At 36.7% G+C, this 16,681-nt stretch overlaps 1 protein-coding gene across 9 annotated transcripts in view; it reads right to left on the bottom strand.

The window, feature by feature from the left end:
• LOC127971926 (uncharacterized) overlaps positions 1-15,041 on the bottom strand; it is a 30,130-nt gene extending 15,089 nt beyond the window's left edge. For 2 of the 9 annotated variants that reach the window (XM_052575255.1, XM_052575252.1), the window contains exons 1-6: positions 7,729-8,209; positions 7,367-7,529; positions 7,088-7,280; positions 6,762-6,857; positions 6,199-6,306; positions 5,609-5,704 (exon numbers count right to left, since the gene is read on the bottom strand). In XM_052575255.1, the coding sequence (XP_052431215.1) occupies positions 5,609-5,704; positions 6,199-6,306; positions 6,762-6,857; positions 7,088-7,280; positions 7,367-7,529; positions 7,729-7,834 (762 nt within the window). In that variant the 5' untranslated portion in view covers positions 7,835-8,209. Of the gene's footprint in view, positions 1-2,064; positions 2,161-2,656; positions 2,765-5,608; positions 5,705-6,198; positions 6,307-6,761; positions 6,858-7,087; positions 7,281-7,366; positions 7,530-7,728; positions 8,210-14,563 lie in introns of those variants that run through there. The other 7 variants (XM_052575250.1, XM_052575251.1, XM_052575254.1 and 4 more) reach the window with 7 other exon arrangements.
• Between the last annotated feature and the right edge of the window lie 1,640 nt (positions 15,042-16,681).

The following is a 16,681-nucleotide window of genomic DNA, read 5'->3' on the forward strand; positions in this document are numbered from 1 at the left end:
TTTGCATGTGATTTTGGCATCTTTGTTTCCATAGCGATGGAGTCTCCAGAACGCGCGCCTTTAAAGCCCTTTCACACGAGCGCAGCATGCGTTCAACAAACCTGCGCAGTTTAACACATCTAGAAGCTAACATCTGCCCTCTTAACACAAGACTCTCCAGATGGAGCGCTGAATGGGAAAGTTATCAATTTGTCTGTCAAGTAACTAATGATGAACGCAAGGTTTGCAGTGATGCATTTCAGTTGATCACGGTGGACTGTCTGAATTAAAGGGACAGTTCACCCAAAAAAGTTAAAAAGATTGTTTACACAACACGTTAACCTAAACCTGAAAATGTCTTTCTTCCGTTTAACATAAAAGAAAAAATGTAAATAATGTGGGTAACCAAACCGGTTCTGGTGCCCAATGTTTTTTTTTTGACATTTTCTTTTTTTTTTTTTACCTTACTTTGGAAGTTACAACCATCAGCTGTTTGATTGAGACACATTCTTCAAAGTATCTTTTGTGTTCAGCAGAAGAAAGAACTGTATGCAGGTTTAGAACAACCTGGGTAAATTATGACTAATTTCGTTTCTGTGTGAACCATACTATAAAAAAGTGACAGACACATCCGTGTTTCTGAAGGTATAGGCCTGCTGTTTTATTAACATTTGGATAGTCTGTTAATATAATATTCCATACATTATCAGAGCTTGGTAGACATAATTAATATATTTTTAGACATGATTACACGGATAAATTAATATTATAATTAAATGTTAGTTATTTATGTTTTGAAGCTATATTAGTTTAAAATTCTAAACATTAGGGTTGTGCCAATAAACGATAGAATCGTGTTTCGACGATAGTCAGAGATATCATCGTAAGCAGATTTCTCTGTCGATAATCAAGACGATATTAGGCTCATTCTCCTATTAATGTATTAATAACAATAATTAAAACCAAATTTATTTTTATTAGGTGGCCTATTATAATTCGGCTATCAAACTGCCCAGCTATTTCACTTCAGCACTGCGTTTCAGACACACACCTGCTTTTATACAGTCTATGACACACACACACGCGCACATGCAAAAGCGGATTAGAGCCTGTAACGTTAGTCACTGAAGAAGGTGTCCGCTTTGACTCGGATAACTCACTAAATCCATGAAATGAAAGAGAAAAAAAAAAACGAGGAGTTGGTGTCCGACACATTTAATGGCTGGTACACGGCAACGCGCTCTTCTCTTACATAAGAGCTTAACACTTTCTTGGCGTTACAAATAAAGTAAAGACAAATAATAACAAGACGGCAGAGGAAACTTATCATTCATAGTGGATCACACGTAGTCCTTCTCTTAAAGACTGATCACTTAACTTATAACACACACTATCTGGTGATGAGGTAGAAGGACTATGTGAGAAGCACTATGGATGATAAGTTTGCTCTGCCGCCATGTTGTTATTTTCATGCACACCGCACTATAATGTGATGCATGCAAAATACATAGTTTTGGCCGTTTCAGAGTCTGCATCCTCAAACAGATGCACATCGTCTGCAGATATAAGGTAATTCATTCAACTTTAACAAGTAATCTGAACGGCCTATATATGTGCACTCTTTTAAACGAGCCCTCACTGACTTAAATGCCACAGTTATGTTAGAATGCATCTCATTCTTGTTTCTGTGGTGGTGCGTTGGTCTCGTTATGAACGTGCGGTCCGGAGCGCTGTATGGCTGATGCAGCAGTTCAATTAAACTCGTCGATCTCACAGGCTGACGATATGACGATCTGAAAAATGGGCATATCGACCAAAACTACTTAACATACGACTGTTTTAATAATTATTTATTTTTTAATTTGTAATACTTTTTAAAATTACTTAATTGCTTATGTTAGGTTATGTAAATTTAAGGAATTTAAGATTCTCAAGTCAGTAAACTGATTAATTAATATGGGGGAAAAAGGGTAGATCAAGAATTATTCTCGAATTTGCTTGTGAGGTGACTAAAGATTCCCATTACTAATGCCTGTTACGCCTTATCAGAAGATCAAGAGCTGGACTTAAACCAAAAATGTCTACCTGTTCAGCTGGCTTGGGACAGTTTATTTTGTCAGAAAGGTGTGTACCCTCTTCTGATGGTATGTTCTCCTCATTGTGAGGGACTGCTTGGTTCACCTGTAAAGAGAGAACAGAATCCACAGTGAATTTATGTTTATTTCACACTGGTGAAACATCAGGACATCCACACACACACATACACACACACATGGCTAGTTTCACACCACATCAATGTCAGTACAGTGGACAGACTCTCATCACACACTCATGGAATCCTCAAACAACGTCACAGTTTAAAAATGAGGACAAACTATGAAACGTCTATAAAAAGACGGTGGGGGGGGGGGGGGGGGGTGCCACGGTGGGCAAGTGACATAACCAGTGTTGCGGCTTAACAACAGTATCAATGTCAGCTCTGTCTATCACGGCAAGCCTATAATGCAGTTGCATAAAGTACAAGTCAAAACAGTGCTAAGATCGAGTAGGGATGATTGGCTGTACAGTGTTGAGTTCAGTGATTGGTGTTGCTATGGGCAACCAATGGTTGTCTCAATTTGGTTAGTGCTTTTTGCCATCGGTCCATGTGACAGGGGTTTAGTGCAAGAGATCTAACCTGAGAATGGTTCTCCATCATGTCAGAGGCTGTGGATGAATGGTCACTGTTGTGGTCGGTGGATTGACCACTATTTGAAGGCCTGGGTTCAGACAAATAACTCCCAATCTGATTCAATAAGAACATACACATTAGATCAAGGCAGAAACAAGCAATTACAAAGATATTCAACAGCAAATGGATCTGTAACTCTCGTTACAGTCATCGCTGTAACGTGCGAAAGCATACAAAACACATTCCATCTGATTCCACACCAATCATCCATAATTAAGACAAACACACTATATATATTTCACACTGGAGAAACATCAGGACATCCACACACACACACGGCAAGTTTCACAACACATCAATGTCAGTACAGTGGACAGACTCTCATCACACACTCATGGAATCCTCAAACAACGTCACAGTTTAAAAATGAGGACATCATTATGTTAAAAATAGGTCTATTAATCAATACTAAAATAGATTAGATTTGAATTCTACTGTGGATCTAAATGGATCAATATGCCCATTCAATATGACTTTTCATTTCAAATGCTGACGCGCGCTTTGTTTGTGAAGACTGCTCGTGCATGCAGCTGTGCGCAACCAAGTCTAATTGGGTTAATGCACTTGCGTATCAAAATGGTTTTGTGACGTAAAATTCATATAAACACAGTCAGTGATTAGGGTTGCCACCCGTCCCTTAAAATACAAAATCGTCCCGTATTTAAAGGTAAAATTATGCACCCCATATCAAAACAATATGGGACACGATATGTCCCGTATTTTACACAGGCCAACACATTTGAATAAATAAATAACTAGTTTGCACTGTTTACAATACTAAGAGCAATTATAAAGAAATGCATTTAAATAAAAGTAGGCTATTAGAAAAGCTCATTTGCATGTGATTTTGGCATCTTTGTTTCCATAGCGATGGAGTCTCCAGAACGCGCGCCTTTAAAGCCCTTTCACACGAGCGCAGCATGCGTTCAACAAACCTGCGCAGTTTAACACATCTAGAAGCTAACATCTGCCCTCTTAACACAAGACTCTCCAGATGGAGCGCTGAATGGGAAAGTTATCAATTTGTCTGTCAAGTAACTAATGATGAACGCAAGGTTTGCAGTGATGCATTTCAGTTGATCACGGTGGACTGTCTGAATTAAAGGGACAGTTCACCCAAAAAAGTTAAAAAGATTGTTTACACAACACGTTAACCTAAACCTGAAAATGTCTTTCTTCCGTTTAACATAAAAGAAAAAATGTAAATAATGTGGGTAACCAAACCGGTTCTGGTGCCCAATGTTTTTTTTTTGACATTTTCTTTTTTTTTTTTTACCTTACTTTGGAAGTTACAACCATCAGCTGTTTGATTGAGACACATTCTTCAAAGTATCTTTTGTGTTCAGCAGAAGAAAGAACTGTATGCAGGTTTAGAACAACCTGGGTAAATTATGACTAATTTCATTTCTGTGTGAACCATACTATAAAAAAGTGACAGACACATCCGTGTTTCTGAAGGTATAGGCCTGCTGTTTTATTAACATTTGGATAGTCTGTTAATATAATATTCCATACATTATCAGAGCTTGGTAGACATAATTAATATATTTTTAGACATGATTACACGGATAAATTAATATTATAATTAAATGTTAGTTATTTATGTTTTGAAGCTATATTAGTTTAAAATTCTAAACATTAGGGTTGTGCCAATAAACGATAGAATCGTGTTTCGACGATAGTCAGAGATATCATCGTAAGCAGATTTCTCTGTCGATAATCAAGACGATATTAGGCTCATTCTCCTATTAATGTATTAATAACAATAATTAAAACCAAATTTATTTTTATTAGGTGGCCTATTATAATTCGGCTATCAAACTGCCCAGCTATTTCACTTCAGCACTGCGTTTCAGACACACACCTGCTTTTATACAGTCTATGACACACACACACGCGCACATGCAAAAGCGGATTAGAGCCTGTAACGTTAGTCACTGAAGAAGGTGTCCGCTTTGACTCGGATAACTCACTAAATCCATGAAATGAAAGAGAAAAAAAAAAACGAGGAGTTGGTGTCCGACACATTTAATGGCTGGTACACGGCAACGCGCTCTTCTCTTACATAAGAGCTTAACACTTTCTTGGCGTTACAAATAAAGTAAAGACAAATAATAACAAGACGGCAGAGGAAACTTATCATTCATAGTGGATCACACGTAGTCCTTCTCTTAAAGACTGATCACTTAACTTATAACACACACTATCTGGTGATGAGGTAGAAGGACTATGTGAGAAGCACTATGGATGATAAGTTTGCTCTGCCGCCATGTTGTTATTTTCATGCACACCGCACTATAATGTGATGCATGCAAAATACATAGTTTTGGCCGTTTCAGAGTCTGCATCCTCAAACAGATGCACATCGTCTGCAGATATAAGGTAATTCATTCAACTTTAACAAGTAATCTGAACGGCCTATATATGTGCACTCTTTTAAACGAGCCCTCACTGACTTAAATGCCACAGTTATGTTAGAATGCATCTCATTCTTGTTTCTGTGGTGGTGCGTTGGTCTCGTTATGAACGTGCGGTCCGGAGCGCTGTATGGCTGATGCAGCAGTTCAATTAAACTCGTCGATCTCACAGGCTGACGATATGACGATCTGAAAAATGGGCATATCGACCAAAACTACTTAACATACGACTGTTTTAATAATTATTTATTTTTTAATTTGTAATACTTTTTAAAATTACTTAATTGCTTATGTTAGGTTATGTAAATTTAAGGAATTTAAGATTCTCAAGTCAGTAAACTGATTAATTAATATGGGGGAAAAAGGGTAGATCAAGAATTATTCTCGAATTTGCTTGTGAGGTGACTAAAGATTCCCATTACTAATGCCTGTTACGCCTTATCAGAAGATCAAGAGCTGGACTTAAACCAAAAATGTCTACCTGTTCAGCTGGCTTGGGACAGTTTATTTTGTCAGAAAGGTGTGTACCCTCTTCTGATGGTATGTTCTCCTCATTGTGAGGGACTGCTTGGTTCACCTGTAAAGAGAGAACAGAATCCACAGTGAATTTATGTTTATTTCACACTGGTGAAACATCAGGACATCCACACACACACATACACACACACATGGCTAGTTTCACACCACATCAATGTCAGTACAGTGGACAGACTCTCATCACACACTCATGGAATCCTCAAACAACGTCACAGTTTAAAAATGAGGACAAACTATGAAACGTCTATAAAAAGACGGTGGGGGGGGGGGGGGGGTGCCACGGTGGGCAAGTGACATAACCAGTGTTGCGGCTTAACAACAGTATCAATGTCAGCTCTGTCTATCACGGCAAGCCTATAATGCAGTTGCATAAAGTACAAGTCAAAACAGTGCTAAGATCGAGTAGGGATGATTGGCTGTACAGTGTTGAGTTCAGTGATTGGTGTTGCTATGGGCAACCAATGGTTGTCTCAATTTGGTTAGTGCTTTTTGCCATCGGTCCATGTGACAGGGGTTTAGTGCAAGAGATCTAACCTGAGAATGGTTCTCCATCATGTCAGAGGCTGTGGATGAATGGTCACTGTTGTGGTCGGTGGATTGACCACTATTTGAAGGCCTGGGTTCAGACAAATAACTCCCAATCTGATTCAATAAGAACATACACATTAGATCAAGGCAGAAACAAGCAATTACAAAGATATTCAACAGCAAATGGATCTGTAACTCTCGTTACAGTCATCGCTGTAACGTGCGAAAGCATACAAAACACATTCCATCTGATTCCACACCAATCATCCATAATTAAGACAAACACACTATATATATTTCACACTGGAGAAACATCAGGACATCCACACACACACACGGCAAGTTTCACAACACATCAATGTCAGTACAGTGGACAGACTCTCATCACACACTCATGGAATCCTCAAACAACGTCACAGTTTAAAAATGAGGACATCATTATGTTAAAAATAGGTCTATTAATCAATACTAAAATAGATTAGATTTGAATTCTACTGTGGATCTAAATGGATCAATATGCCCATGGCACCTTATCAGAAGATGAAGAGCTGGACTTAAACCAAAAATACCTGTTCAGCTGGCTTGGGACAGTTTATTTTGTCAGGAAAATGTGTACTGTCTTCTGATGGTATGTTCTCCTCATTGTGAGGGACTGCTTGGTTCAACTGTAAAGAGAGAACATGCTCTGAACATTTGAAGGCCATTTTGAACAAAAAAAAAAAGTGTGTATGACTGCACTGTGCAATGCTGTGTCAATACTGCATTATTTTTATTTAATAGACAGTCCAGAGATTGTTTACGTTGTTCTGTCCTGTTCATCAGGTAATAAAACGCAGAATGTCAATTAACACATAACTCCACAATACCAACACAAACTAAATAGAGACCTGATTACCTGAGTACGCCATGGCCAGTCTGAATCTCCATAGTTGTATGTTAATTCTTCTCCTGAAGCTATGGCCTTAACCGAAAACAAACACAGATGTGGTTTACCTTCAACACTAATTTTTTTCACTTTACAGTTAGGAGTCTTGTTATTATCGTTCACTAGTCTCCCAAGTGAACCATCTTCTTTTGAGGCATCAATGCTAAAATGGGAGAGAGAAAAAAAAAAACATGAAATTTGTTTCCAATAAGTCAAAAATAGTCTGAAAAAATGGTTCCCAAAACCTACCACCATTGCCTTCCATTCCAATCAAACTCAAACAAGAAGGTATTTTCTGTTTCATTGTATCTATTCTGTCTTGTTTGGCTCTCCTCTTGGGAAAGTAACTCTCCACGGTATTCAAGAATGAAGCATCCTTTGTCAATGGACATGCTAGCAAACACACCTCTACCTATGATAAAGACAGAGATGGCACGTCTTGAATATTAAGTGTCTCTGTAGAAATTAAGTTGTTCTTTATTCAATTGACCTAGCCTTTAAAGGGCATGCACACATTAATTACAGGACATGCAAACTTCCATAATCGGTTCAGTTTAAATTTATGTGAAAAGCTGCTCTGATTGAAGAAGCACTGAAATACGGTTACTAACCTTTATGAGAGTTAATGAATCTCTCCTCAAGGCATGGTTTGTCTTTGCCAGACAGAATGTGTGCAGTGGCATCCTCCACAGGACTAAATCGCTTCCGTTTAGACATGACATGCAGTAATACATTTAAATTCTGGAAAGGATAGTTAGAAAGCAAATTATCAAAAACTCAGTCACTAATATTTCAATCTTGATTGCATTACTTTCCAGTCAGCTTTACACTCACTTACCAACTTGATCATGCTTGCTAATTACACACGAAACATGTATTTCTCAAATAAAAAATTGACTAAAGAATACATATTAATCAAAATTTAGTAGGGTTATAAATGTTGAAAAAGGCATGCGGTTGTTCTGTCGACATTTTTGAGAATCGATTTTTCTCAAATTATCTGCAACTAGCGAGCATTAGGCCTGTCGCAATAATCAATAATATATCGACATAACTCACAATATCTACATGACCTCAAAACCGTCTGGTGACGCAATCCTTCGCCCAGTATGTTTATATGATAATGAGTGGCAGCGGGGGGAGATCCAAGATGGCGCTCTGATTAGAGGCATGTTGATGAGCTCCGCAAACTCAGCTGTTTGTTTTATCTTGTAATGCAGTAAGAAGAGCATAATTAAGTACTACCAGTTCTCCAAGTACACCAGCATTTTGTAGTATCTGTCAAAATGGGAAAATCGGAGAAAAGAAAAAGTAAGAATGGAACTCAAGCTGCTGCTAATGCTAACAAAAACGGCAATGAGACAAGTCAAGCCCGAAAAGAACTTCTGATGGAGAACATGCATGACTACGTAGGCCATGACACTGACTCTACAGAATTCATGCTCTGTGAGGAAGAATTTCCCTGTCTTCCAGAAACCCCATGTAAGTCCCCTGCCATCAAACTACGCAAGACCGAGAACGCTGACACAACGGCCATCCTCTCACAACTCGGGGAGCTCTCGAGGCTGATTAATAATCGTTCGGATGCTTTGGAAAAAATGGTGGGGGAAAACTCACGTGTGATCGCTAGTATGAAAGAAACAATCAACGAAAATTCTAGGCAGATTTCTGGAGTGAAGGATGTGATTGACTTTATGAGCGCTGAAGTTAAAGAGCTGAAAGTCAAAGTCGGTGCAACTGAGTCACTAGCCAAAAGAGTCGAGTTTAACCGGCATGAACAAGAAAAACGGCTTCTGCACCTTGAAGCGTACTCACGTCGTTGGAGTCTCAGAGTTCACGGGGTCCCTGAAAGTGAGCGTGAAGATGTCCGAGGTAAGATCATCAACGTTTGCCAGCAGCTTCTGCCCGAAGCCAAAGAAAAGCTCCCGGATGCCGTGGATACCGTTCATCGCCTGGGTCGAAAACGACTAAACGATAGCAAGCCCAGAGGAATCATCGTGCAATTTGTCTCTCGCTTCCAACGTGACGCGGTCTGGCGTGCTGCTAAGGATTCAGATTTCCTTAGAAATAACAACCTGAAATTATCCGAGGATTTGTCGCAAGCAGATCGAGAACGAAGAAACAAGCTGTGGCCCGTCGTGGAAAAGGCCAGAAAAGAAAATAAGCGTGCTTATTTTGTGGGTGGAAGGGCATTTGTTGAGGGAGCTGAGATTTTTCCTACTGAATGACTAGAATAAGTTTCTTGTTCATTCGTATTATCTCTTAATTTAAATACTGCTTCCACTATTTTGACTTGTTCTGGACCATTACCAGTCTACAGTTCTTCTCAAGACACTGAAGACACCTGTCTGGCGATACTACACTTTTGATTACTATGTAAGACACCGCTGCCTTTTCACAAGATTTAAATAGTTCTTTTCTAGAACGTGTTGTAGTTTGGTGGGTCATACAACATAGTTATTGAGCTGTTTTCGAGTTGTGTGTTGTCTGGTTTGTATATTACAACACAATCTCCTCATAACGTATAAGCTCTGGTGTTATACTTATGTTCTTAAATTTCATTTAAATGGATTACTTAATTTCCTACTGCATCTTAATATATCTTCTACTGTTTGAGTTGTGGTTCTCATCCTTGTCATTTCCTGACCGGTTAAAGTTCTAGACAAGGTATTTGTTTCGAATAGGTCTATTTAATTGTTTTATTTATTTTGTAGTCAGTTTTTTTTCTTTTCTTCTCATGTCTTTATCTGTTGTTTCTTTAAATGCTAGAGGGCTAAGAAATCTCACTAAGAGAAAGGCTGTTTTCTTATATCTCAAACAATTTAAAACTGACTTTTGTTTCCTCCAAGAATGTCACTCTTCAGTAGAGGATCTTAATTTCTGGAGATCACAATGGGGTCTGGACATATGGATGTCTCATGGCACGTCACATTCAGCCGGTGTTTGTATTTTAAAAAATCAGTTTAAAGGGAAGGTGTTACTCAGTGAAAGTGACGTAGATGGACACTTTATCAGTCTCGTGACTGAAATTTCAAATTTGACTTGTATTCTTGTTTGTGTTTACGGTTATAATCAGAAGAAAGAAAATGAAGCCTTTATTAATCGCTTAGAGGAACATGTATTAAAATTATTGACTAAGTACCCAAATTCCATGCTTATTTTTGGTGGTGATTTTAATGTGGCTTTAGATAGCAGCATGGACCGATGGCCTCCAAAACTGTCTGACAATAGTAGTTTATACTTGAAAATGTTTATGCAAAGATTCTCTTTGATTGATAGTTGGAGGGAGTTACATCCCTCTCAAAAGATGTTCACATGGAGTAATAATGCTCTCTCCTCCCAGTCCCGTATTGACATGTGGCTTGTTTCTAAGGAATTTTACAATATCTCTTCTGATATTTTACCATCTCTCTTTTCTGATCACAAGAGTATCTTTATTCGTGCCCATTTCCTTGATTCTGATGATGTGCGTGGGTTTTGTTCTTACTGGAAACTTAACAATTCTATTCTTTCTTATAATGAAGTAAAAGATGAAATCAAAAAGATAATTCACAAAAATTGGAATAAAGCAAAAAATGAGAACAGTTACAGCAAAAATTGGGAATTTACTAAATACGAAATTGGCAAATATCTTAGAAAATTTAGTAGTGATGTGGCAAAAAAGAAAAAAACTGATGAAAATATTGTTATATACAAAATCACTAATCTTTTATCTAAAAATATGGATGATTTACTTGATTGTGAAAAAGCTGAATTGGCTGAATTACAGTGCAAATTAGACAACATATATAAACAGAAAGCAGAAGGGGCATTTATTAGATCGCGTAGAAAATGGATTGAAGAGGGTGAACAGAACTCTGCATACTTTTTCAGACTGGAAAGGCAGCAAGCTAAAAACAATCAAATTCAAAAATTAATGATTAATGGTAATATTAGTGATGACCCAAAAAATATTGCAAAGTTTTGTGCCAAATTTTATAGTGATTTGTATACTTCTAAATTATCCCAACAACATATGAATGACTTCTTTAAATCTATACCTAATATAAACCAGCTAAGTGACTTAGATAAAAAAATTTGTGATGCCTCTATTACACTGAAAGAGATAGAGGAAGCTATTAATACTTTAAAAGCTAACAAATCTCCCGGAACAGATGGTCTCAGCTCAGAATTTTACAAGCTGTTTAGTTGTAGTATAGCACCATTCTTATTAAAGGTTTATGAGGAAAGCATAGAGAAAACACTGCTTCCAGCCACATTATGTCAAGGTTTAATAACACTTATCCCAAAATTAAATAAAGATCCTCTATTAATAGATAACTGGCGTCCAATTACATTATTAAATAATGATTATAAAATTATAGCTTTAGTTTTAGCAAAAAGATTGAAATCTGTTTTGCACTCCATAATTGACGAAACACAATCGGGATTTATGCAGAAAAGGCACATTTCTAATAATATACGGTTAGTTTTAGATGTGTTAGATTATTCAGATTTAATAGACAGTGATGGTTTCATTTTCTTTTTAGATTATTACAAAGCTTTTGACACATTGGAACATGAATTTTTATTTCAGGCTCTACAAAAAATTGGCTTTGGTGATGGTTTTTGCAGGATGGTCCAAATGCTTTACATAAACGGAAACAGTTCTATCAAACTTAGTAATGGTACTTCACCTAGATTTTTTTTAAAACGTGGAGTTCGGCAAGGATGTCCAGTGTCCCCTTACCTGTTTCTTATTGCAACACAGTTCCTTAGCACACATATAAACAATAGTCAATTAAAGGGTATCACATTTGGTAACACTAAAATTAAAATTAGTCAATTAGCAGATGATACAGCTTTATTCTTGAATGATTCATCAGAAATTAAATTGGCTTTGAGTATTCTTCAGACTTTTTCTAAAGCTTCGGGATTAACTTTAAACCTTAATAAATGCGACTTGCTTCCAATTAAAGATGGCTCTCTTACTTCTATTGAGGATATTGCTGTCAAAAATAGGGTAACATATCTTGGTATATTAATTACTAAAGATGAATGTAGGTGCTCAGCAAATTTCAAACCTATTATTACTAAAACACAAAAAAAATTTAATTGTTGGTTACAAAGGGATCTGTCACTAAAAGGAAGAACACTGCTCGCTAAGGCAGAAGGTTTGTCTCGTTTGGCCTATGCAGCTCAATCTCTTTTTGTGGATAAGTCCACATCTAAAGTAATTAATGAGGTTCTAATAAAATTCCTATGGAAAAATAAATCTCATTACTTGAGAAAATCAGTCATATTAAATGGATATAATAATGGTGGTCTGAACTTTATTGATTTTGATTCTCTCAACAATACTTTCAAAATTAATTGGCTTAACCAATATCTAGCCCAACCATCTTCTATTTGGAATGTTTTTCCTCAATTAGTGTTTTCACAACTTGGTGGCCTTAATTTTCTCTTAATGTGTGATTATGATGTATCCAAACTCCCGATCAAACTTTCCAACTTTCATCGACAGGTTCTCTTAGCTTGGGCACTAATTTATAAGCATAACTTTTCACCACAAAGATGTTTTATTTGGAACAATAAGAACATTTTATTCAAGAATAAGTCTTTGTTTTATGATAGTTGGTTCAGTAACGGTTTAATTTTGGTGGAGCAATTGTTTAATGAGCAAGGTCTTTTGTTCAGGTACTCTGAATTTCTTTCCAAATACCAAATACCAGTAACCCCAAAAGAATTTGCTACAGTTTTGGGAGCCATCCCCTCTGGTTTATGCATGCTTTTTAAAAACTGTAATGGTTCCTCAGTATCTACTGCATCCTTGCCCAAACCTTGTGATACTCCTGTTGGTCAAATTTGTTTCTCTGAGTCGAAAGCCAAAAATTATAAAATACGGTCTCTATTTCTTAAGAATCTGATTTCTATTCCACCTGTGATCTCCTTTTGGAATAATTTGTATGGTAACCTTAATTGGAAGAAAATCTGGTCTCTACCACAAAAATTCTTTCTCACTAACAAATTGAAAGAAATTTCTTTTAAGCTCATACACAGGTTCTACCCTGTAAAGAAGTTTTTACAAAGATTTAAATTTGACATTGAACTTACATGCTCTTTTTGTTTGTGTTATGAAGAAACTATGGTACACTTATTTTGGTCATGTCATTACACTCAGAAACTGTGGGTTGATATCAGTGTGTTTATCAAGCGTAAGATTTTTCCAGGTTTCTCATTACATATTAAAAACATTATATTTGGGTATTATGACTCCAACCCCACAAACGAAAATGTCAGTTTTGTTATCAATTTAATTTTTTTCCTTACCAAATTTCACATTCATAAATGCAAATTCTCCAAATGTAAACCTGTCTTCTCTGTTTTCCTAAAAGAAATGGAAAACTATCTGAATTTAATCTCAGTATCACCTAATAAGAAAGCTATAAGGACTGTTAGAATTTGCTCTACTTTTGATCTCCTTGTGTAATTTTGTTTACATTTTGGCCCTCTTTATCTTTCTTTTTTTTTTTTTTTTTTTTTTTTCTTCTTTAGTTCTATTTTATTCTTTATTGTGTTTTTTATTTATTATTTTTTATGGTTGATATTATGTGATGTATGTTTATACTTTTGTATGCTCTTTTGTGTTCTGCATTAAAAAAAAAAAAAAAAATAAATAAATAAATAAAAAAAAAAAAAAAAAAAAAAAAAGATAATGAGTGGCAGCACATCTCGCAGATCGCGCTGTGGTGTTGTGTTCTCCTTCAAACACACAGCGCCCTACAGAAGCTGAAGAACACGCCATCGTGTTTTCATGACAACTAACGTTACAGAACAAATCTAAATGCGCTCGATTTCAAAGCCGCAATCCACTGTTCTTGAGCAAGTTAATACGTCACAGCGCAAAATGGTGCACATAAAAAACCTGTTTTATTATCAGATCAGTCTCGCTGAGGCTCGTTCAGACACACATCTGCCCGCTAACTTAACTCAGCAATAGTGTGCACCTTTTCTCTTCTCTACTTGTAACGTACTTTGCGCTTTTTTATTAGTATTATTATTTTACAATGATTATTTACTCTTTATTTAAGTTTTTTTTTTCATTCAGTGTTTTTTTGACACCACTTATCAAAATAATTAAATGGTTGTTGTCTTTTTAAAGTGTATAACGTTATGCCTAATTTTATTATTATGCTTTTATATTATGATTAAATACTAAGTGGCACAAAATTGTCTTAAAATGACAATAATATTGTTTATGACAGGCCTAACGATTGGCTTCGGTCTAACGCTAATTTAGCTCACCTAAATAACGTTCGTTACTCGTCGTCTTCATACTATAGGCGAGCACCAGATGTAGTCATTTGCTGGTCTGTATATCTAGGTAGCTATCAATCATTTGTTTATTTGGTCAAAGTTTCACAATTTGAAAAGATAAGAGTTTATAAAACAAGCCAGTGAACTTACCTCTCTGACGATCTGTCTCCTCGCGCGAATGACGAACTCAACTCGTCACGGCTCCCGCCAAAAAAAATTTTTTCCCGGGTTAAATTACGTCACTCAACTTTTTCACAAATGAAATTATTTTTCCTTATAAAATATATTAAAAACGTTCCCGTCAGTTTTTTCCCCAACCCATACTCCATGTGAGTCTAGAACAGCAAACTTCACTGCAATTTGTATAATTATTCACCAGCATTACAAAATAAAATAAAAAACTCTAAAACTGTGTCGGCAACCATGTGCTTTAATATCAATGTTTTCTCCAATTAATGGACTTTTAATTACCAGAAATGCCTTATAATAATATTAATACATTTAATTAATTCATGACTGTTGATCAAATATGTATTCTACACGTGTGCATGGGCTAGTACTCCTAGCACTATAACTGATCTAATTGAGTAGTTACTATCACTTTATACTTCATGTAGCTTAAAGGCCTATTAAATAATTAGTTCACTTTAAAATGAAGATTAGCCCATTATTTACTCTCCCTCAAGTCATCCTAGGTGTATGTGACTTTCTTCTTCCAGACCAATACATTAAGAGTTATATTAATTAACACCATGATGTTTCTGAGCTTTATAATGGGAGTGAATTGCAATCAACAAGAAAGTCACATACACCTTGGATGACTTGAGGGAGAGTAAATAATGGGCTAATCTTCATTTTAAAGTGAACTACTCCTTCAAGGCCTGTTTGTGGGGCAAGTATGGTGCAGAGGCTTATCGTTAAGTAAGCATGTATAACCTGTAAGCATATCACTGAAGTAAAAAGTTTTTTACTTTTAAAAGTAGATTATTTTAAAAGTATGTGGACATCATCGGAGGGCCAGGTCAGGGCTGAAAAGAAGATCTGTATTATACTCAACTCATCTTCCGTTGATCTTCAGCTACAGTCTAAACATTATGTCTGGCTAATGGAATAAGGTATAATTCACTGTACGATTATTAAATTTCAGATCAATAGGTAGCAGGTTCAAACTTGCTAAGTGAAGACCAGGGAGATAGTGGTATGTTTCAGAAGAACACCCTACAGATTCTAAGTGTCTTGTTTGAAGGAAACCAGCTCTGCTCATCACCTGCAGTATCTCAACAGAGTAAAGTGTGCTGGTAGCAGACTTGTGTTTTGGGCTGTTTTTCAGCAGCAGGGACTGAAGGACTCGTCAGAGTAGTTGAAACACTCAGTGCAGCAAAATATACAGTATTGTTCAAAATAATAGCAGTACAATGTGACTAACCAGAATAATCAAGGTTTTTAGTATATTTTTTATTGCTACGTGGCAAACAAGTTACCAGTAGGTTCAGTAGATTGTCAGAAAACAAATGAGACCCAGCATTCATGATATGCACGCTCTTAAGGCTGTGCAATTGGGCAATTAGTTGAAAGGGGTGTGTTCAAAAAAATAGCAGTGTCTACCTTTGACTGTACAAACTCAAAACTATTTTGTACAAACATTTTTTTTTTCTGGGATTTAGCAATCCTGTGAATCACTAAACTAATATTTAGTTGTATGACCACAGTTTTTTAAAACTGCTTGACATCTGTGTGGCATGGAGTCAACCAACTTGTGGCACCTCTCAGCTGTTATTCCACTCCATGATTCTTTAACAACATTCCACAATTCATTCACATTTCTTGGTTTTGCTTCAGAAACAGCATTTTTGATATCACCCCACAAGTTCTCAATTGGATTAAGGTCTGGAGATTGGGCTGGCCACTCCATAACATTAATTTTGTTGGTTTGGAACCAAGACTTTGCCCGTTTACTAGTGTGTTTTGGGTCATTGTCTTGTTGAAACAACCATTTCAAGGGCATGTCCTCTTCAGCATAGGGCAACATGACCTCTTCAAGTATTTTAACATATGCAAACTGATCCATGATCCCTGGTATGTGATAAATAGGCCCAACACCATAGTAGGAGAAACATGCCCATATCATGATGCTTGCACCTCCATGCTTCACTGTCTTCACTGTGTACTGTGGCTTGAATTCAGAGTTTGGGGGTCGTCTCACAAACTGCCTGTGGCCCTTGGACCCAAAAAGAACAATTTTACTCTCATCAGTCCACAAAATGTTCC

The sequence above is a fragment of the Carassius gibelio genome, chromosome B14 (genome assembly GCF_023724105.1).
Source record: "Carassius gibelio isolate Cgi1373 ecotype wild population from Czech Republic chromosome B14, carGib1.2-hapl.c, whole genome shotgun sequence".
Classification (NCBI taxonomy): domain Eukaryota; kingdom Metazoa; phylum Chordata; class Actinopteri; order Cypriniformes; family Cyprinidae; genus Carassius; species Carassius gibelio.